Below are 23,619 nucleotides of genomic sequence, written 5' to 3'. Positions count from 1 at the left end.
TCCAGCTTTATTTGTTAGCCTACATAAACATAATTTGTCTCCCTACAAACTTGACTACTTACATGGCAGTATTGCATTTTTGTAAATAAATAAATATGGGCTGACATAGAGAAAACACCAACATTCTTCAATCTCAATGAGATCAATAGCAACAATGTCATCTGAGATGCAATTTGGCGCTTCTTATTAGACTTCTGACATGCTACAAGCAACAATTTTATTTATTTGAGCTCTGAGAACCTACCACACCTAGCTCTCCAATGAATGTTGGGCCATAATGTAAATGTCTAATGTTCTGTATTTTTTTTGTTTTAGCTTCACACATTTCTAGTGATGGAATTGCTGAAGGGAGGAGAATTGCTTGAACGTATTCAGAAGAAGAAACACTTCAGTGAGACAGAAGCCAGTCATATTATGCGCAGACTTGTTTCAGCTGTGAGCCATATGCATGATGTAGGAGTAGTCCACAGAGATCTGAAACCTGAGGTATGGTGACTTGCTTATATATGTTACTGCATTAAGTTCTTAAGCATCTGTAATATTTAATTTCTGTATTTCTATATTTTACAAAGCAACACCATTTTTTCTTAGCAAATTCTGTTATAGTTTTCTGTTTATAGGTAAAAGTAACTGTCATGAAACACTTTGAATCATGTAAACAATTTACACTGACTTGTTTAAAAACACTTCTTTGTCTGATTAGGGACAATTTTTGCCAGCAGTAAGTATATACTTACTATATGAAACAGCTCACACGCAGAGCTGGTTTGCTTGGATATTTCACCTGTACATTTCCATCTTTTATTTAATCTTAATTTCCTTGGTAGGGGTTCTTTTGGAGGTAGTTGCAACACCCTTGTAATGTCTTACCTCCCAGTTAAACACAAAATGAACCACAAACTAATGCACACTGTTAATAAAGATGTGTGATTTGATTTCAGTGAGTTCAATATTTCCTCAAGAGAAAATATTATGTTATTTAATATATATTTTTCACTAATTACTTATTCTGAGCCTTGATGGCATTTTTATTGTGCAGCAACATCTTGCTCTCCAAAGAATTCACTTTAGTGTATTATGGTTGACCACTGTCTTTGATCTGCTTCCTAGAGCCAATATTGACTCTTTTTGGTGTTTGTCAACCATGGGTTTGGATAGGTGTCAGTTTTCTTTAGCTTGGGAATAGTGTAAATTCATGTTAGTTCATCCAGTAAGGGCACTGTTTTATTGATGATTACAGTCATACCTCAGCAGACTGCTACACCGTATCAATCTGGAGTTTAAAATGCTCTACTGTTCCTACTGATGTTTCACCCTTTTGTAACATAACTTCTGTTATGTTACAAACCTACCTCTTCAGTAGCAATTCAAATTCAATAGGTAAAATGTTTTGCCAGATGCTGGTATTGAAGTGTTTCTGAAAATCAATCCAAAACCTAAGCTTTTTGAAAGCATCTTTGTACTGAAGTCTGCGTACTACAAAAGCAATGCAATAAAAGAGGGATTATTGTGAAATTGTAGTGTGTCAGTTGAAAAGACGACTCTTACAGAAAGTTTCTTTGCTCACACCATCAAGGGAACAAAACAGCTTTTGAAGCAGGTCATTGTTAAAAGGACAAAAAGTAGAAATCCTTTCTCTTTCCCTTTTCTCTCCTTTTACTTTTTATATCATCTTGAATATACCATCTTGAATATAAAGGCCAGATTTAGTAAAATTCAGCACAATTTAGTAATTCAGCACTTCAGCTGAATGGTTAGTTAGGCAGTCTTTAATTCTACAGCCTGTTCAGGAACAGAAGTTCCGAAAGTCCAAGTAATGAAGGGTTAGCAAGCAATTTGCAGAATGCATTGCCTTCATAAAGCTGGACTGAACCATCCTGTCTCCTTCCTGCTTGTGGTTTTGAAAGTTACTATTTTAGGTTCACTCACGGACCTAGGATGGGATATGCAGGCCTCCCAATATAGATGTGGTTAGTGTACCTTGCTGTAAAAAGACATGTAGGAGATCTTGTTGCTCTTCTAGCAGTTCCAGTCTGAGTTGTTTGATGTTCAGCTTTTTCATCTGATGTGATGCTAATAAGTCTCTTTTAAAGAATATGGATAGTTACATGTTAGTGATAGTGAGATTTTGTTGTTATTTTTAATAACATGGCCTGGAAAGCTCTTCTGTTTAAGCAATAGTAATGAGACCAAATATATTGCTCTGCAAAATAGAGGAAAAATATTGGATAGAAAAAAATGAATGAATTCACTGAAATTCGGAATTCACATACTGTATATGACCGTGTCTGTGAAGTGACCATACAGATGTTTATCTGTGATTTGGGCTGTAAATACATTACAAAAAATATACCAAGTCAGAGCTAACATTGTTTTTATATATTTCTTTAAAATATATGTGGAGATGCATATATATTTGAACTGGGAAAGCCATCAGTTTGGCCAAAATCCAGGCAGACATTTCTGCAGGAGAGACGAGAGGAGGAAGTGGGGTGAAAATGAACAGGAAACTTGTGCATTGGCCAGCCTGCAGCTTCAGAGAAATGAAAGACTGCTAAGGCACGTGATTGTTACTTCCAAGAATGATGCCATGTAAATGAAATAAACTGCAATTCTGCCATTACAAATCTTTCTGAGCATTCTGTTTGTGGGTTTTTGTATTCCTAGAATGTGCACATCTACTTTAAAAGTAATTCTGTGTTATGTTTTGGGGATGTTGTCTAATGGGGGAGGTGTTCATGGCTGTCAGGGAAGCGCCTGTCAGGGAAGGTTTTGTCCAGAACGTGGTCTAACACTGACAATTGCTGCAATTGTATACGCTGCTCTTGGCTGCCAGACTGTGAGGTGAACAGTTACCTAGTTAAGTGGACGTCTTCTTCAAGTAGTGGCCTGTTGTTAACAAAGAGCAGATGGGTGTTTGCTGGTGAAAGACCTCTTGCATGCGGCAGGGAGAAATGTTCTTCGTGCCCGTTGTCTGGCAAGTACTTCTTGTTACGCAGCATCTCTCAGGCAGGGCTTGGGGCTCGGTGCTGGCCTCCCAGGCAAGGTCTGGTACAGCCCGGCATAGCATGAACATCTGTACAGGGGACTCTCTGGCACTTCTGGCACCTGAAGGAGAAGTCCTGCCAGGACTGCTGTTAGTCTTCACAATATGGGCAAGAAAAGAAATATTTTGGTCTGCTTGAGAACATGGAATACTTATGCTATCATGTCCTGTATCTGTTGGTTTCCCATCAGACGATAAAGAAATAAACAGAACTGACTGTAAATGATACCTGAAGAGACTAAACATTTGAACCTTTTAGAAGAGGAAAACTGCCTATCAAGAGCTTGCAAACTAGTGTTTTGGATTATTGTGCTCTCATGGCAATGTGGCTTCAGTGTGTTACCACTTGAGGACCAAAGGCCATTCAGTCGCAAGGCATGACATGCAACAAGAATTCCACGCTCAAGAGTGCTGTCATTCCTAATATGCCTATAAGGAAGTGAAAGCTAAGAAAACTAACTTTTATCAGAGGAGCAAGGCAGTTCTCCATCCCAGACTTTTATATTCAATACTTTAATGGTGAATTATGTTGTCTTTTTTTGTCAATGCTTCCCATGTTATTTTCCCCACTGTTCTGTACTGAATATTGGTTTTCATTAATAATCACAGACAGACTTGTCCTGACTTGTGTAATGTACTTGTTGTATATCTGTATTAGTTTTTTTACATCGTGGAGTACTGTTAGTTCTGCTTTTTGTGCCCCCCCCCCCCCCCCGCCTGTATTTCCCATTTCCCCTTTACTCTCTAGAAAACAAAGTTTTCTGTACTAACAAATGCAGGAAAAAATCATAACTATTAAGTATTCTAATCAACTTTCTAACCAATGCTGGTATTGATTTTTGTGTTTGCTTTTCAGAATTTATTGTTTACAGATGAAACTGATAATTCAGAAATAAAAATAATTGATTTTGGCTTTGCTCGTTTAAAACCACCTGATAATCAACCCCTTAAGACTCCGTGTTTTACTCTTCATTATGCTGCCCCAGAACTCTTGAATCACAATGGTTATGATGAATCCTGTGACCTTTGGAGTTTGGGGGTCATTTTGGTGAGTGATTTATTATTATTATTATTTATTATTATTTATTATTATCTTACTCTATATATTTACTTTTTGTTAAAATGGAAAGGACTTGACACAATTTTAAACTTCAATTGGCTAGGTGTTGATCCTGAGTGAGGTAAAGATGCCAGTGCACAAAGCTTTGGTGTCTCCAAAGACAGATGTTTTCCAGGATGGAGGTTTTTTCCTAAGCAATGGATTAAATTAAACATTTCTAGGAATGGAAAAAATATTTGAAACAGTCTGGTTCTTGAAAAGAAATTTCCTTGTTAGGAGATTTTATAGGTATCTGTATAATCTTCAGTTCAAAGAAGGAATCAGCCTGCAGCCTGCATTCTGATTTACAGAAAATTAATTTTAATAGATGTAAATTAGATAAATATATCCTTGTATTTTGATACTAGTTTCCTGAAACATGTTTTTTTTCTAACAAGGACTCTAGATAGTCTTGCATATTTTAAGTTACCTATATCTATCTATCTATTTATCTATCTATAGTCTTGAAGTTGTTTGTGCTAGTAAAAGTTCTATTCTATACTGCTGGTGATGCTGTACAAACAACAGTAACTGAGTATTCAATAAAACTATAGTAGGGTTGTCAATAAATATACAATACTGGCTAATATTACTTTTGTTCTCCTGACAGTATACAATGCTATCAGGACAGGTACCATTTCAGTCTCAAGACAAAAGTTTAACATGCACCAGTGCATTGGAAATTATGAAGAAAATAAAAAAGGGAGAATTTTCCTTTGAAGGAGAAGCTTGGAAAAATGTTTCTCAAGAGGCCAAAGAGTTAATTCAAGGTATCTGTTCACAAATACTTTGTGGCTTATGTTCTTAGTTCCAAAGATGAAATTTCAAGAGCTATACAATATCTAAATACTGTGGTCAGCATGAGTGCCTACCCTGACAGAGTAGTATCCACAGCTCGAGTTATGTACCAAGCCCCCAGTGCAAGGTGTGGACAAAGCTGGGCACACCAGAATGGCATTCAGAATTGCCTGTGCACCTAGCAGAGAGTCTTCTGCTGTAGTGAGGTGTTGGTAGAGGATTAGCATTTGCATTTTTGGGGTCAGAAGAAACTGACGAGCTTTTCAAAACTGGAGCAAAGTCACTGTTTTAAAATGTATTTTAAAGCAGAGTTTTCCTTTTATGTTATTTTTGCTATTAGAAGAAAACTTACCAGGTTGATGACAGGTACAAGTTTTAAATACTGAGCTTTTGTGGGGAGGGGGAGAGAAGCATTACTACCATCTTTTCCTCGGGCTATGTTTTTTGAATGAGTGTACCAAGGCTACTGTATTTCTGCGCTGTTTAATTCATATTTGCCATACTCTGTGTTTTCCCTAGGCATTTTGAGCGCCTAATTAAGCTTAGGCATGAGTTGGACCAATCTTAATTCTACCAAGGTAGAGTCTAAGTATGTGTAGGAGTAGGCTTGTAAGGATTTTCTCTGGCAAAAATGTAGGCATCTCCAGGCTTTAGACTTTAGTGGATCAGGCAGTGATTCTGAGGATTACTCTCTTGAACTTCATCCTAGATATGTTTTAAGTGTATAAATCCTTTTGTAGTTCTGTGCTCATATGAAGAGACATGAGTTATCAAACAGTTAAATAGCAATTTCTTGCATTTAATGAGTCTTCTGGAGAGGATTTTTAAGAGCATCTACTGCAATGATAGTTTAACACTGTGTGAGCCTTATCTGGGATAAATATTGGTATATTTAGGGTAAATATTGGGATGACTTGGTTACCAAAACAATGCACAGGGTTGTCTTAGAGATTATTGTTCAATCTATTAAAAGATGATAGGTAATAGCTCGCAAATTAAGAGTATGTAATATATTTCTACTAGGACTTCTGACAGTGGATCCAAACAAAAGAATTAAAATGTCCGGCTTGAGATACAATGAATGGCTCCAGGATGGCAGCCAGCTGTCCTCCAACCCTTTAATGACTCCTGATAACTTAGGCTCTTCAGGAGCTGCAGTGCATACATATGTCAAAGCCACTTTTCACGTAAGTTCTAAGAAATCTTATGTCATACACTAAATTTTATTAATGTGTTTAATCTAGATTTTTGTGAGTTTTTATTAATTAAAAGTTGTGTTTGAGTTCTGTGATTGCTTGTAGCTGCAATTTTTTCTATGCACATAACGTTTATGAGAGTACAGTGAAAAGGAATGATGAGCTGAATTTCTTGAAAATGTATACTAATGAGGTTTTGAGGACAGAGAGAGCTGTTCATGAAATAGCTATTATAAATATGCTATTTTAGAGAAATATATTAAAAGGTCTTTAAGGTTTTGTTTTAAAAAAACAAACTTCTGTTTAACTTAAATTACTTTGAATTTCTTTGTCCTTCTTGTGGTTACAAAATCAAGGTAAAACTTCTGGAATATATCTATTTCATATTTTTAACATCATGGATACCTTTTCAGTGGATGTGGTTGTCTGCCAACATATATTTACTAAAAAAGTTTGTTGTAACTGTATTATACAAATGTAATATTGATTCTCATAGTACCTTCTACCAAGTATAAACTGAAATCAAACAGGTTTATGCTGAAATACTTGTAAGGGTTTACTACCAAGAAGAGAAAAAGAAAGCAATAGTTACTTGCAGAGGTCACGATAATGCAAAATGATTTGAGTTGAAAGAAAAACTATAATTTAACTAAGTGTAGTTTCTGGAAACGTAATCTTGAACATTTTAAGGCTTAATAAATATATTTCTAAATTAAACAGAGTGGAAGATGCCAATTAATAGTGTTAGGTATTATTCAAATACAGATAATGACAAACTGGCTCTTAAATACACCTAAAGACCAGTAAAATCATTGCTGTAGTTGCAATAAGAACTAACAGAAATCTGTCAAGAAATCATAGTATGTCTTACCATAGAACATTCAAAATAAGCCTAGAGCCATAAAGTGTCTTAAACTCTCTTAAAAAACAAAAAAACAAAACCCACTTAGAACTACCTTTTATTTTTAAACAGGCCTTTAACAAGTACAAAAGGGAAGGATTTTGTCTCCAGAATGTTGACAAGGCACCTCTTGCAAAGAGGAGGAAAATGAAAAAAACAAGTACAAGCACAGAGACACGTAGCAGCTCCAGTGAAAGTTCACATTCTTCTTCCTCTCATTCTCATGGTAAAACTACACCTACAAAGACACTGCAGCCAACAAACCCTACAGACAGCAATAACCCAGAAACCATCTTCCAGTTCTCTGACTGAAAAGCAGAGAATATCCTGTCTTGAAGACTTAAGTGTTTATAAACTTGGTAGTAGCTATAGAGTCCTCTCCCACCCTTCCTCCCTGTGGCTTACAGGCTACAGGAATATGTCTGTTGCTTTAAAAATGTATTTCAATCATACTTTTTAGCTTTGTATTTCAATACATTTGTTTTTAGCATTGTTTGGTATCACTGGATATGGTATAATACTATTATACAACCAGCATTGTACTCTCTTAGGGCTAGATTACTAGCGTGCAGTCAAGCTCAAAGTAAGGAGCTTTGCTGTTCATGGTACAGCTTAGCGGAAGATTGTTTCTCGGTGTCAAAATCTTCCTCACAGTTTCTTCCCCCTGTTCAAAGAAAGGAATGCTCTGTAAAAGGTATAAATTTCTTGGATTTTGTGCTTTTGCCCGGCTGTCAGAAGAATGTCATAGAATTTGATTCTTCCTTCATATAAGAAATCATTGGTACAGTGCACCAAATCAATATAGTTCTTTAAGAACTTTTAAATTTGTGATTACGTTCTATCCCATTTATTTGAAATCTAAGAACAAAATGAAGCATTATGGAACTCCTCTTGTATTGTTATTTTTAAAAGTTACTCCATATATCTTGTTTTAAACAACTGGGAATATAAGTCTTAGATATTTCTTTTTATTTATTTTTTTAAACATCTAGGGTAATAGATGTCTAATAAGGTGAGGCGACTAGTACTGTGATACAATATTTTTATTTCTACTTTGTGAAGTTATTGACTTTTAAAATGTTTTACAGATTCTAAAATGTAGTGATATAACAGAGAAAGTGAAATTTCATGTTGAGTGCTTTGGAAAATGGTCACATGTTAAAATATCTATTTCAAGAGTTAACTATAATTTATATTTTCTTTTTATATTTACACAATTTTAAAATACTGAGTTTTTTTTAAAAATGCAAAAACTCCAGTTTCAATATTTGTTATTGTAGGGTCCATATGAAATGTATACCAAGTTATTTGAATTTTGCATTGTGCAAATACGACAGTTGATTTAATAGTTACTGTAAAGTATTAGAATATATTTTTTCGGTTTTGCACTTTATAACATCAAAATGAGATGTTTTATAATAAAGTGCACACAGATCTTTATTCCTACAAGGTGCTGAGCACTGCTTTGCTGGGTTGAATCACCTGAAGTCCACCGTGTTGGTGGTTGTGGTCATTGTGAAGAACTCTGTACTTTGCAGGAGTGAATCCCTGTATATTATCCAGTGTTTCATTCCTTACTTTAAGTTGTAAAGCTCTTTCTGTCTTGCTTTTACATTGTATGTAACAAATACTAGAGCTGGGCACCTTGTGTAGTGTAGTTATTAACAACTCATGCACTGGGAATACTAAAGGGAAATTATATTGAACACTGTGCTTCACAACTTGTTCACTGTGGTGTTCTACAGTGACGTATTTCCTACTGTGATAGTATAGTATGTACATAACTGTTTGGAATCATAAATGTGACAGAAACATTATCAGCGATAAACTGATAAAAATTAAATTGATCAGCATATTTTATAAGTTTATGGAGAGCACTTTTATTGCTCATATTCTCAATGACTAGGGATAATTTAAGTGCTAAAGAAGACTCCAGTTTTGCAAATACTTACGCATGTGAGTCTTTCCACTGAAATCAGAGAGACTCATTGTGAAAAGTTAGGCATATGCATAAATTTGTGTGATGGAAGATGAATTGAACAGGATATTTTGTTAATAGCTTACTGTATCTTAAAGTAAACTTAATCCAAACCCTATGCAAAAAAGGTTATAGGAATTGTTTATATTAGTGGCTTTATTTATAGAGTTACATCAGATATCAGTATTGATAAATACAACACATCCATGTTTACAGGGATTGTGTGTATCAAAATAAGGCTTTGAAGCCGAACATGTTTGTTCTATGTTTCTTTAATATTAATAATGACGTTCTGAGGTTTGGGAATTGCTCATGTGAATAACTTTACTACTTTCTTGATGTGAATGTCAACAGTAATTGCAGCATTAATTTCAGGTTGATGTGAATATTGAGATTTGCACTGTTTATGTAGAAGTAGTATATTTAAAGATCAGTATATGTGCTAATAACACAACCAGTTTTAAGTGGCCGGTGTTAAAATATTGAAAAATAATTGTCAATGTAATATATGCTGGTTTGCTTTCTGAATGCTTTCTTTGGAAGTAATCTCAATAGTGAACATGGCTCATTTGTAAAGAACTACCTTCCCTGTCCCCAATAAACTTGCTGTAAATACAGAAAATATCCACAATTAATACTTGTTATGCAGACAGTTCAAGTGGATTGGGAGGGCAGGTTGTCTGTAAAGGTCAGTAGCTTGCACTTTGAGGAGTTCTTGCCTTGGAATTTGTTCTCTTCAAAGTGGATACAGCGAAAAAACTGTTTTGGGGTCTGATTTCATTTAAGTGTAAGAAGGTTTTGAGTACTAAATGAATTTGGAATATTGTGACCCAGCTCAAATAAATTTTTAAAGTTAGAAACATAATACAGTTGTTTCCCTCTTGGGAAATTTAAACTGATGCCTTTTTATATCTTTATAGAAATTCAATAAAAATGAATAAAATTAAAATAAAAAGGAATGCTCACACAAGCTACTAAATGCTACAGATAATAGCTGTATTGTCAGTTTTTTTCCACAGTTTCTCACAGTTTTTGTGAGAGACTGTAATGAGTTTAAAATTGTTAGAAATCCCATTAATGAGTATACATCACTTATATGAAAGACAACTTTTATACAAGAATATTTCTGGGTTTTTTTGTGCTCTAACAGTAGTTATTAAAGAAAAATTTAAAAACAGGATAATTTTTTTGGCATGGGTAAGTACATTTAGGTGTTGACTTGTGTTTGCTTTGAAGCAATTGGAATGGCTGAAATGAGTATCACCTCTAGCATTCTACTGCGTCCAGATAACAGAGCTCTTAAGGATGTCTGTTTGAGTCCGAGCTGCCTGAATTTATAGATTAGCAGCTTTACATAAACAACTGCTGATCTTCATTTATATTAATGAACTGGATTGCAAACTACACAGCTTAAGAGCAGTTCACTTCTTTTTTGCATGTCCCTTGCAACAGGCTCATTACTCTTGACAGAAAAATGTGCTGTTTCTGCTAAATCTGCCCATCCTGGTGCTCTAGATCATATATAATAAGAGACCATGGACTTTATTTTTCATAGTCGTATCACTATTCCAAATCTGAAATGTACAAACCAATCCTCATTAGTACTATCAAGTACTAAGTTACTTTACGTTGGTCTGATAAAGAGACATTAGACTATAAATCATGCTTATACTCAGAGTAAGTTTTCTTCACAGTGCTGCTATGAGTCAAGCATCTTTAATGTCCAGTAATGGTATCTTTCTACTATCGTCAGAAATGCAATGCAGTCAGCAGTATTGTAGGCAGTTTTGTTTGCAAAATCTAATTTCTTATCAGTACAGACTGAAATAACTATGGACGGTTTTTATATTAATCTAATCTTAAAAGTACTAAATATTCTGTAGGTAATTCTTTGTAATATTCTTAGAAATACAAATTTTAATAATTAAGAGGAAATTATGGAAAAGGATTTAGTCGAGTACCAAGGAAGTAACATGACTTACTGTTCCTCTGACTTAGTGAAATTTCTACCCTTTATATAAGGAAAAGCAGCTAAAATACTGTTTTTTCATAGAAGGGTCAACATATTTGGCATAAACATATTGTTTACTACCATAAAAAACTTTATTAAAATACTTCATTAAACATTTTTTGGGCTCACGTAAAAATACAGTATTATATCAGAACTGATTGAGACTTGCAAGTTGGCACTGCTGATGCACATATTTTCTTTGTCCTTTTCTGTGGCTGCTTTTCTGAACAAAATAATACCAGCAGAGACACGTTCCCTAGTGCTCATCCAGGAACAAAATACTTTCTTGGCAGAAAACATTCACAGAGTGATCATGTATGTTGTATTAGTTTTGGTGAAGTGTTGTAGAGCTGTCTTATTTTTAATGTTATGTGCATGTATGTAGCTACATGCTGTATTACACGTCTTGTCCTCAATTTAAAATGATCTGCATTGTTTTAAGAGAACCTGTGCTTGAGCATGAGTTCTCAACCCACACAAATTCAGAGGCCCAGGCAAGGGGACTGCAGAAAAGAAAGGGCGTTGTGGGAGATCAGCAGTGAGGGGCTTCTGGGAAGAGGTGTTGTGCAGTAAATGCTCAGTATTTTACTTCACTATTTCCATGTGCATGCAATATTCACTGATACTGAATTGCAGGCTTCCTTACCAGTCACCCATGCTACCTATGTTTTGTAATTCTGCAGGTCTGTGTGTGTACCTGAATGTGTGCGTACACATGTATGTGTATCTATATATGGTGCTTTTGTCTCTTCAGTTGGAATTTTTTCTTATTCCTTAGGTATCGGTCTGGGCATTTTTACCAGGTTGATAGTCTTTCTGTTTTCGTAATATTCTTTCTTCCCATATACAACAGCCTCTCTCAGCACTGTTTTTTACATTGAATAACAATTGTATTTCCTTCCTTCAGTTGAGATATTTGACTGAATACTCTGGATTGAGAGGGCAGGAAATAGTGTGGCTGCTTGTGCTCTGTAGAGATCAAAGCCCTTGAGCTTTGTTGACCTTTTGAGAAACACTTTTCAATTTGCTCCTTAGAGTCCAGTCCCTGTGGGTCAGTAGAAAATAACAACTGCACAGCTGTTGGCTAGCTTTCTCCTGCCATCTCTCATTTTTACAAATCACTTGTTCTGCACTCCCAACCTGTTTTCTACATGGGTGTTTAATACAATATTCAGGAGTCGGAGGATGATTCCTGCAGTTAACGCCAGTGAATAAGTGGTGCTCTTAACTGCATTGACCGGCTTGAGCAGTCCTGCTTATTGTGTCCAGAAAGGAGCAAGAGCAGAGAATGCAAGACAGCTGAAATAATGGCAATTTGAAGAAAATAAAGCTAATATTAGCTTCGGAATATGTAGTGGATGAAATAGCTAGGGCGAAGCTCTGAAAACTAAAAGCTAAATATTAAAATGAAAGATAACACCTGTGGCTATACCTTCTGTGGGACTCATAGATTACTTCTAGTTTCTAAGTAAACTCTTCCTCTTCTTCTGCTCTCTCTAGAATTTTATGTCTCATTAACGGGACTTTGCTAGTATACTAAATTCCCACATAAAATGTCTATTTTAGAGCCCCAACTACATTTGCATAATCTTTTTAAGGGAATTTTCTCAGCTGGAGTGTGCAGGAATACCAAATCTGATATTTCATGTAGAAAACTTTTGGAAGTATATGACAAAAAATGGGAAGGCTTGTTTTTATATAATATATTTTGAAAATTGAACTTGACAGTTTCTACCATTTCATTTTGAGTTAAAGTTCATTGTTTACTGTTTCAAATAGGTTTTTTGTATGTATGTATGTATATATATATATATATATAAAAAAAAAAACCTATAACTAAGAAGAGATTCCATTGTCACAAGGAAAACAGTTTTAAACACCAGCGCATTGCCTAGTTAAGCCACAAATCAGACATAATATTATTTAATCTTGATTTATTTAAACTTAAGTTTAATGTAAACTTTAAGGACATACATTCAAAAGTTGCTTGAAACTTCCATCAGTTAATATTGCTTAAAACTGTTTCCTTTCTAGATGTTAAACCAGATACCTTTTTAATTGAAATGAAATATTGAACTGAAACAACTTACTTATCACATTTCATGCACCAAAATAACTTTTTTCAGAATAGGCATATTTCTCTGAATCTTTTATTGTAGCAAAAATCATTTTCTCTTGAAAAATGTTCACACTAATTTGAGTCAAGCCTATATAAAATAATTCTAAGGGGAAAAGCACTGTTGTTTGTTCAAATCACCGTGGTGCCTGTTTCTTTGCTATTAAGCTATTGTATCAGTTGGGTTTTAGACCCTGATGCTCTCTACAAACCATATTGGAAAAAAAACAAAACAGTTCTTCATTTGAAAAGGTGCTTATGAAATCTGTTCTTGTGTTATAGCCTGGATTCTTCTTTCAGTTGAGCTGGAACCCATTTGTTTTGGAGGCGTTCAGGTTCTGTGCAATGGAAGGGGAAACTTCCAACTGCCTGGGAAACAATTGTAAGCATTTCAGTAGATGAGGTGGTTTGGGCTGGTCCAACAGCTTAGTGTCACCTCCAGGGGCATTCTTGCTCCTTCTTGGCCACATGCTCTACCCTTTTCTTGCTTCTGGTGCTTATCTCTCAGCCAGCCAACAGGAGGAAAAAAATATATGCATTTGTTAATTTAGTTGAGGAATTTTCTTGAAAATATGAACACTGAGAATAAAAGGGATTAATTGATTTCAAAGTTAATCCAAAGTAATAGTAGCAATGAAATATTGCAAAATTGAATATACTATAGTTATCTTTTTAAAGATGAGTGTTGAATTTAGAAGCATTTTATTTAGACTGATTTTTGAAAACTATGTTATTAAGAGGTATATAAAGGAATCCATACTATTCACATTTAAAATGACTTTTTAAAATTAGCAACCAATCTGGCTGTATTCACAAAGTTCATGCAGAGGCCTGCTAACTTCTTTTGAAATGCAAACAATAAAGCAGAGAAAAACTAAGGAGTTGTTCAAAAACTCATCACATGAAACTGCAAACTAATTGCAAACTTGCAACATTTTTCATAATACAAAGGTAATTTTACTTCTGTAAGCAAATCATGGATGTTTAAAATTTACCAAGCTTCAGAAAAAATACTTAAATTTGAGCGTCTTAAAATTGGCATCTCATTTATGTTCATCCTTTTTTTTTTTTTTTTTTGATACATAATTAGTTCTCTTAGTGTGACTGAATGTTTAATTTGGTAAGGAAGAGAATCTGAGGATATAGGCTTGAGGCCCTGTGAAAACCAGAAGAAATCTACTGGGAAAGGTAATCATTTTGTAGCTAGTTTAGTTTAAAAAAATATATATATATGTATATATATATATATATATATATATAAATAAAACTGATATAATGACATCTACGCTAGTCCAGTTTGTATCAGTTATGGGTGTGACTTTGTATGTGACACATTCAGCTATACTAAAAAAAACTTTCAAATGTAAACTAGACTTTGCCATTACAGCAAAGTGAGAAGAAGGAACAAAACAGTTATATTTAAAGACTATATGATGCAACAGAGTTTTTCTCAGTGTTATGCTGACAGAGGGGACTAGGAGATAGAAGAACCATTATATTGTCTGAAAGAATTTACCCTTTCTAATAACAATATTCTTTTGCTCTTTAAAATCGATATAATAGTGGGAAAGTGAAGCTAAATTAATGTACAGAAGGACTAAGTGCTCATCTCATACAAAGCTTTTCTCAGATGTCTGGCTAATATGAGTTCTTATCCTTTGAATATCTAGCTCAGCTGTACAAAATAGTTGCTCTGTTGAAGCTATGCGTACTCAATTGGACAGGCTCACACATACTGATATGTTACACAGTGGCTGTACCAGTTAGAACTGAAAGTGCTATATCCCTGCAGCTGTTAAGTTCAAGTATTAATACTGTTACATTTCATATGTATCACCATGTCAGTCCGTTGGAATTGAGCCCTGGCAAGTCACTTAGTTCAATTTTAAAGCTGTCAGATTAAAAGGAAAATTTGAGGTCTGTTTTCAAGCTAACACCAAAGTGAGAACAGGCCTTTAATCTTAAACTACATGTGTATTATAAAAATGAACAAAACCTTGTCATTGGCTTTCAATGTTGATAGTCTTACTGAGATGCTACTGCAGCAAATTTTGACATTAATGAATATCTTTATTGTACTGATCTTTCACCTGTAAAGAAAGAAACCTCCAAGATTCTTTTATTTCTCAGAGTAAAATTATTTTGCTTGAGTCCCAGTAGAAGAGATCATCTGTAATTTCTACCTTTTACCTGTGAAGCTATAGAGGCACGAAATAAATCAGTGAGAAATCTGAATTTTGACAGCTGGTTATAAAGGAGCATGCTGTTTTAATTCGCAGTAGGTGGAACAGGGTGCTATGTGTTGTTTCAGTGTGGGCAGGGAGGGGGAAGAACAAAAGAAATGGGAAGAAATGGGATCTGGTCCTACTGAGTTCTTTGCCTCGCCATGATTTACCGGACAGTCTGGCTGCACGGCATAGAGGATCATTTGAAGGGTACCCCAAAGTCTCCAAATATAACTTAAGATCATTAAGAAAAAAATAGATTCACCTATCAGCTTCTGTCTTGGACAAAAATGTTGCCATTTTCAAACTGTAAAGGTGACAATTTGTATGTTTCCAATGTTGATTTCCTTAACTCATTGTATTCATAAATGTCAAAATTTGTTGGCTTAGCTGCCAGCCATCAACAGATTGGTGATGATTTCTTTCTGACAAGTGTGCCCATATCTAAAATCCTTTAATCACATCAACAAACAGCACAAAACCTTGTGGCAGAGGTTTAACAAAAGGCAAGATGAATAATTGTTATGATTCATTTTACCCAATATAAGAATATTTGGACAATGATTGAGGATAGGATTTGGATTTTGGATGTGGAAGAGTCGGAACTAGAAGAGAGGAACATTCTGTGGATGTGGTGATGGAAGAAATTCAAGAAAGCTGTTTTCTGGAGTTGCTCAGAACTCATCACAGATTTGCAGAGCTGGATGCCAACAATCCTGTCTTCTCCAGAGCTGTGGAAGTCGAACATGCTGATCTGGAAGATGGCAAGCCCACTCCATTGTTAACCAGTCCTGTCAGAGCCACCCACCAGTTTAGGAAAATTTATTGGAGCTTCTGTCTTAGAGATACTCCCCCTTATTTGTAAGCCTTCCTAATCACCAGGGAATGGACAGCAGCTTTTGGCAGATGATGATCTCTAGCTGCATTGAAATGGTAACTGTAGTGAGGTTTCTGATCTTTAGTCATGCTGTTTTCTTCTCTGGGCCATGGTGTCCAGAAAGAGGAAGAGACTTTTACTGTTGTCCAAAAATGTGTGGTTAGCTGCTGTGATGGCTTCAAAGTCACTGCAAATCAATCTAGACAAACGCATCGTTCTGTCATTATCAACAGTTCAACCTTGGTTTCCCTTGGGGGAGATTCTTGCCAGAACTGCCCGCAGTGTAGAGCAGCAGCATGGGTATTCCCCTTTGATACTCAGCGATCTGCTTATCCATGGTTCTTCTGACTCCTGAAGCCTTATGCTAGGAACTCTCATCACAGAGAACACCTTAAAGATGAGCTGAGTATCTGAATGTTAGGTAGAGATGGTACTTGGTATCAGGATGAGGGCAGTGTTGTAGGTGATACCCAGGACCTTTACTGCCTGTTATGTTCTGCACACCTTCAATGGCAGTAGGGAGAAGTATCTGAACAAGTTTCTAAGACAGACTGATACAGTGTTTGGAGCAGTCAGAGCTTTTACAGATCTCCAGCACTGCCAGGAGCTCATTTTTTAAGAACAATCATGAATATGCCTACGTGCTTATGTCCTGTGGTGTCATGCTATCAGTATACCTTAAAAATGCATTTTTTAATATTTGAGTTAAATGCATTTTAACATTTGGGTTAAGCATGTTATACACACTGTTTTCTTTAATTTTTCACTCCCCATATTATATTCTTGGTTCTATTCCTTCTGTGAGCTTTCTGTTGATCTTTTCCTCTCTTTTATTTCTCTATTTGTGTCTTTCTACTCATCCTGAAAGGTGATGCATGGATCTTTCTGCGCAAAAAGAACTGTAGAGACAAATGTACAATATGTAGAAGAAATAAAAATATGAAGGAAGCCAACAAAACAGAACCATCCCTTTATCATCAGAAGTGTAAAAATACATAGCTTAATGTACACTAGCTATTGAATGGGAATCTGTTATCAAACAGCTGTTAGATTTGCCAAATGGAATGTATAACTTCAGAACTATAGAAAAAAAATCTCTTATTTGAGAATGAGTGTAAACCAAAAAGTGCAAACTCAACACCTTCAAATTCAGATCTCAACATTCTCTGAACAACAGGTGTCAAGTTTGGCTGGCTTATTTGCCTTTTAGTTTTTGAACTGGGATTGGGTCAGAAACATGCAGGAGAGACTTGCTTTGCTCTACACATGTGAAACTTTTGAAGCTCAAGAACCCATACCTGGAAGCAGCAGGAAGCACTGAGAGGTTGAAAGCTGGCAGTTATTCCCCAGAAACATTGCTCTTTGTCTTCGTTTTGAACTGGAGATGGAAATTCAAAGCCCCCAGAACGGACAGTTCATATCTGTCCATAATCAGCTGTAGTCACAGCAACCTTGTTGCTTCCTACTTTAGCCTTTATGCTCCCAAACAGCTAATTAAAAAGCACATACATTGTTTGCTCTTCTAAATAGATGTTACAGGTTTTTAGGTGAGAACTTTATTTCCCTCTAAAGATAATGAAGAGCAGTTTCTTCCTGTTTTTTTAGATGGCTGCTTCCCTATTTGTACCTAGCTGCCCTGTAAGTTTGCCCCAGGATGCCTCAAGTATTGTTTTTCATTAGCTCATGAAATTATTTTTAATTACTGAAGAGAGATGGAGGCTTTTTCTTCCCCCCCCCTTTTTTTTTTAATTTTTAAACTTCCAGTGAGTGGGAATTTTCTGTTTTTAAAAATGGTAGCACTTGCAATTGGCAAGCAATATTGATTCAAACAACTGTTTGAGGTCATCTTTTTATAATCATTAAATGAGATCAAACTAGTTATAAAGAACTGAACTAAAACTTTTATTATTATAGTATTACAGCGAAGACCTTGCTTATTGGTTATTCAAAGGCTGTGGTGCTTGCTTTCCTCTTTATAGCTGTCAGTAACAGACAAGCCGAGCTATCTGGCCATCTGCTAACCAGTTACGGTTGGGTTTTGGACATACTGTCAGAGCTTGGTGATGGTTTATAAGCTTATAGTTCCATAATCCCAGTTTTCATTCAATTCCACTTTAAAATACGTACAAGACAGTTGTGAGAAATAATAATATATACTTTTCTGCTATCAACATAGAATCACAGATAAATGTTGGTGTTATAAAACGTGATTTCATTTCTTTGCATTCTTTGTAATGTAAAAGTCTAGAAATACAAAATTTTTATAATAGCAGAAATAACTGGACCATATTTTAAAGTTCTCCTGTGATATTTTTAAGTTAAATATGATAATAAAATACAACTTTTCATAAACATTATTGCACAATATTGTAGTAAATTCTAATTAAAATATGAAATCACTAATGATAAAAATGCATTTAAAGTAGCATGATGCAGCTCTAGCACAAAGATTTGGATGAAATGATCATCAGTAAGAATTTACATATTTGATGTCTTTGATAAAGCACGTTCTATTTGTGACATATGCAGACATCTAATAATGGTATTCACATACATACTGAAATGCTCAAAATAGGTGAGGACTGAAGCTTTTTTGGCTTTGTCAGAAGCCTTGCTTATTTAGTTGTTTGTTGTCTGTGCTTATCCCAATGACAGAAGTCAAGCAGCTGAGAGCCATCTTTTTAGTCTGCAGAAATCCTCCAACAATGTGCTGTTGTGTAATAGTCAGCTGACTTAGTCGTGCTTAAATATTTCACAATGCTGATGTATGTACTTTGATATGTATCTAAAATGACAGTGTGTCTTACACTAAGATACACTTGTAAGTAAAAGTCAGAGCCCACATATATTGTCTCTGTCTTTGTAAAACATAAAATAATAAACTCAAAACCATTTTAAAGTGATATTTTCTCTATGCTGGTTTGATCTTTTCATTATAGTAATATGAAGTAAATTCAGATTGAATGTACAAATAAAAGCAATTGTTGTAGTCTGACTTCCTGTGTAGAAGAGTTACCAAATTTAAAGCATTTACTCTTTTGAGCAAATAACTTGTGTTTGACCAATTCATGCTACCCAAAAAGCAGAGTCTTGTTTTGGAGACATCAAGAGGTGAAGCTGCCTCTTTGGTATTTGACCCAATAGTTAATTATCCTGATTGCTTTAAATAAGATCTATTTCTTGTGTAAATTTGATTGGCACAGGCTATTATTATTTTATTTTCTATGAATTTATTTGTAAAACATATTTTCTTTACCTGAAGCTTAATTTTCAAAACCTAAAACTAATATTTTGTTAGTTCTGCCAATTACTGTGGTCAGAGATAGACTCCTGATTGACCAGGTCTCTGAACTCATAATTGCTGTACAGAAATAGCAGCTAGCACTTCTGGTATGGGGTCCATGTTTTGTCAGCTCTTAGCGTTTCTACCCACTTGAAGAACAGGTCTCGGAATTTGCCCCAGCTGATCCTTGGAGGCCTCCTCCCCTCCCTGCAGAGACCAAGATTTTGGAACTTTGTAGTATAACCTTGTATTTAATTTTCCAGGATTTTCCCTTGGAGTCATGTTTGGCTAACCAGTCTGTACCCTACTGCTGTCTATAGGCACAACTTTAACATTCTCCAAGGATGTCTCTGATGTTCCACGAGCTATTCAGGAGAGACGTGATCAGACTGAGGATGGCAATCTTTTGTTTCTGGACTGTTGTATGCAGATTCTGGATCTACGGATTTTAAGACTTCTCTCGAATTACTAACATTACTGAAAAATCTAGTGCCAACACATAATTCTGGTTCCTCCCAAATGCAGAGCAAAAGTATTTGCTGACCACACCTTTCTTTGTATCACATTTTTATTACCTCTGGCTAGTAAAGGACTGAAGAGGTTACTAGGATTTTTTTCATTGTCTTTATCCTCAGCAGCTGCTAGAGTGATGGACTCCCTTAATTTCATTAGTTTTTCTTAGCCATTTGTTGTAGTACTCACAACATATACCAATTTCCATAAATACTTTAAACTGTAACCTGGAGTGTTATGAACTTTCAAAAATTATATGTAGTTTTCGACTCCCTCTGGTGGTCTAACTAACAGAGTTAATTGTCAAGTTAACTGTGCTAATACTGACAGTAACAAGGAAAATGTCTGAATGCAGTATGACATTGTAGATGCTTAAATTTTAATTGTTTGTTCCAGATGCATTTAGATAGTAATGGGAATAATGTGCAATATTGGCTCATTTGAAATTATTTTGAAGACTGGATGTATCACTGTATTTATCTAACATGTTCATATACATACAATGTAATATTACTTTTTCTTAAAAGCTGTACTATAGGCTTTATACAATTGTGAAAAATAATCATTTCCCTGATTGTAAAGGCATGAATTCTTTTTAAAGTATCAATTAAACTTCCAATTAGTAGAAAAGTACAGAATTAATTGAATCAATTTGAAAGGAATAAACTACAAAATCAAATGTCCATTGTGGAGAAAAAAAATGTGCTTCCTAGGTTTACCCAAAATGTTTTGTGCATTATTTTAACTTTCAAACAGCAGTAAGGGCTTTGTTGTTTACAAAATAATGTACATTCACAGATATAATTGTTTTAAGAAAACAAACTTTTCTAAGTATAAAACTTTAATGTTGAAATACTTTAATATGGCTTATCTCATTTTGTATGTATGACTGTATTCTTCACTATGAAACTCAGGGATAAGTTTTATAATAGTCATGTAGTCAAGTGTTGACTTTGTGGATACTGTTAATTCTCACTTTAGCTCCCCTTAAATTGGATTTTGATACTCTCAAAAGGAACTAAGTGTTGCTGAGAAATTATTTTCTCTAATAACTTTCATATGAGCTGTGCTTAGTTTCACTGAGATTATTGGCTTCAGTAGGAACTGAGAACTCTGCAGTTACCTAGTTTCACTAGCAGTATTATGCTCACTGGAAAAAAGACCTTGATCCCAGTAGAATTTTTCTTGTATAACCCATATGGGTTCTGTGCTTCACTGTAAAGAAGTTACTCCTCACATTAACACATTGTGGCCTGAAAACTTTTTGCACTTAATATTTGAGAAAATGGCAGATAGTACTAGGATTTGAATGTGTTACATTTAAAAACACAATATTTGAATTGCATCTCTGATCACTTGCAATAGAATATGTTTAACATCTTAATAGAGATTAAAATGTTGTTGATTTGGAATAAAAGGTAAGAAATTGGTAAAATAATAAGTGGTGTTGAGAAAATCTTCTCAATGTCGACTTTTTAATTTTGCTTCACAGTATGTGGAGATAAAATAAGGACCTACTTTCATGCTGTCTTCTATAGTGTTATATTTCCCTCAAAATCCTTTTCTTTCTGTGATATATGTTATAGCAACTCTGAAAAGTAAACCAGGACTTTGAGTAGCAGCTTCAAATAAACCCTATTGGAAGAAAAAACAGCAGTCAATTGTGCCAGACTAAAACTAGAGTAATAGGTAAACTTGCATATTAAACACTTTTTCTGTAACTAGTGAAACACATTGCATTATTCATTGATAGCCTTCGAGACAAATTGGATTTTAAACTTTGATCAGTCACATCTCCTCTCAAGGTCCTCTGTATGAGGGAGCTGTCTTCAGCAAAGTTGTCATGAAAATATTTTTTGAAAAAAAAATTTTTTTTAATAAAAGGAATTTAGAACAAGGGTGCCACTTCAGCTGTGGATACTATTTGTATAAGACTCCAGAAACTAAATCTAGAGTAAAACCCAGTGATTGTTAGTTTGCTTGCAATTTTTTTTGCTCATGTGAGTTAGTAGCATTCTATTTGAATGTTATGCTTAAAAGTACAAAGTAGTATTGGAACTGAAAGCATAAATTAGTTGAAACATTGTCACAATACCTTCGTATGTCACAATACCCAGTTGATACCTGTCACAAAGTTGCTATAGCTGTGATAGTCTAAAGATACAAGCAAAACAAGGTCTGTAGGTACTGGATCTCTTATCGATCTTTTAGATTGAGAGACACAGCTGGGAAATAAATGGACAAGCTTATAGTCACACAAGGCCTTGGTCTCTTCCTGATCAGTTAATGATTCAATGGCAATTGTTGATTTCCTGTCTTTAAAAAGACACCTCCTTTCTCTAGCTTTCTGCTGATGATCAAAACCAGCAAAACTTTGGAAAATACCTGTCCCTTATGTTTGTGACATACACACAAAGTGAAATATATTAAAGAAATTCTGCTATGTGGCCAGCCACTCTACGAGTGGGCATAGCCATGTCACGTTTACATTTAATCGGTCTGTTTATACAAAAACACATAAAGGTGACTGGTGATAGTGTTATCCTCCAAGAGTCTGAAGGTCATAATTTACAGGGTTTGGGGAATAAGGGGAATATATTGCTCTTGTGTACAACAGTTATGAAATAATGATTGACTTGTCTCAGGCTGGTAGTGTTAAATTTGGCCAAATCTGACTTTTGAGTTTGTGATCTTGATGTTTCTGAAGACTAAAGAAGCACAACGTGAGCTACAGCAACAGTAGCATCTGTTCTGTATCTTCAGACCTGCCGAGAGAGTAATCCTCGCAAACTCCTCCGCATACACGTGGGCCTCATAGACTTCTCCTTTCTGTGGATAAAAAGAATAAATTAATTGCACAAGTCCACACTATAGCTCACTGAGCTGGAACAAGACTTTTAAATTCATATTCTGAGATAATTATATATGTTTTCATGACCTATTCTGTCAACAAGCTTTTTCTTTATTTTGTGAAAAGTAAATAGTGATTTGAGAGATTTATCTTTAATAGTCTCGGTCTTTCTACTACATTTTTTCAATGAAAATGAGGCATGAGAGTTTTTTCTGAGGTAGGTATAACGCTGTGGAACTGTTATACTTCTGTATGTGACACTGTGAGAAAGACACATGATATTAGGGGAAAGATGGTTTAAATAAATATTCTTATTCCACCCAAATGCTGGAAATGTGTTCACTTTCTCAGAACATAGGGAAATAATGTATGTGAGAAAGCCCAGGTCTTTGTTACGCACGCGCAAGGGGTAGCTGCAGACTGAAGTCTACCTTTCTAGGCAGCTAGATGTGAAGGAGTGCATCAGGTAACTGAGAAAAGCACCACAGAAAGTGTGGTGTAGGGGATAGAAAAGACAAAAAAGAGTATCTTGAAATGTATTAAAAAAAAAAAACAACTAAAGACAGTGTGGATGCCAGATTTAAAGAGGTGGAGGAGAGACTGTTTAAGGGCAAGATACATTTTTGTGCTACCGCTTATGGAAAAGGGTAAAAAACAGCCTGGTGGACAGGTTAACGGGTGGGATTATTGGTACGTGGAAGAGCTGAGATTAGAAATCAGACTCG

At 35.2% G+C, this 23,619-nt stretch overlaps 1 protein-coding gene across 7 annotated transcripts in view; it reads left to right on the top strand.

The window, feature by feature from the left end:
• RPS6KA5 (ribosomal protein S6 kinase A5) overlaps positions 1 to 20,875 on the top strand; it is a 92,245-nt gene extending 71,370 nt beyond the window's left edge. For 3 of the 7 annotated variants that reach the window (XM_067296930.1, XM_067296926.1, XM_013940663.2), the window contains 6 exons: positions 316 to 486; positions 3,903 to 4,094; positions 4,756 to 4,915; positions 5,967 to 6,130; positions 7,113 to 7,266; positions 19,851 to 20,875. In XM_067296930.1, the coding sequence (XP_067153031.1) occupies positions 316 to 486; positions 3,903 to 4,094; positions 4,756 to 4,915; positions 5,967 to 6,130; positions 7,113 to 7,266; positions 19,851 to 20,002 (993 nt within the window). In that variant the 3' untranslated portion in view covers positions 20,003 to 20,875. Of the gene's footprint in view, positions 1 to 315; positions 487 to 3,237; positions 3,323 to 3,902; positions 4,095 to 4,755; positions 4,916 to 5,966; positions 6,131 to 7,112; positions 8,779 to 19,850 lie in introns of those variants that run through there. The other 4 variants (XM_067296931.1, XM_067296927.1, XM_067296932.1 and 1 more) reach the window with 3 other exon arrangements.
• Positions 20,876 to 23,619: the final 2,744 nt, after the last annotated feature.

The sequence above is a fragment of the Apteryx mantelli genome, chromosome 4 (genome assembly GCF_036417845.1).
Source record: "Apteryx mantelli isolate bAptMan1 chromosome 4, bAptMan1.hap1, whole genome shotgun sequence".
In the NCBI taxonomy this organism is placed as follows: domain Eukaryota; kingdom Metazoa; phylum Chordata; class Aves; order Apterygiformes; family Apterygidae; genus Apteryx; species Apteryx mantelli.
This window is presented reverse-complemented; position numbering and strand designations above follow the sequence as displayed.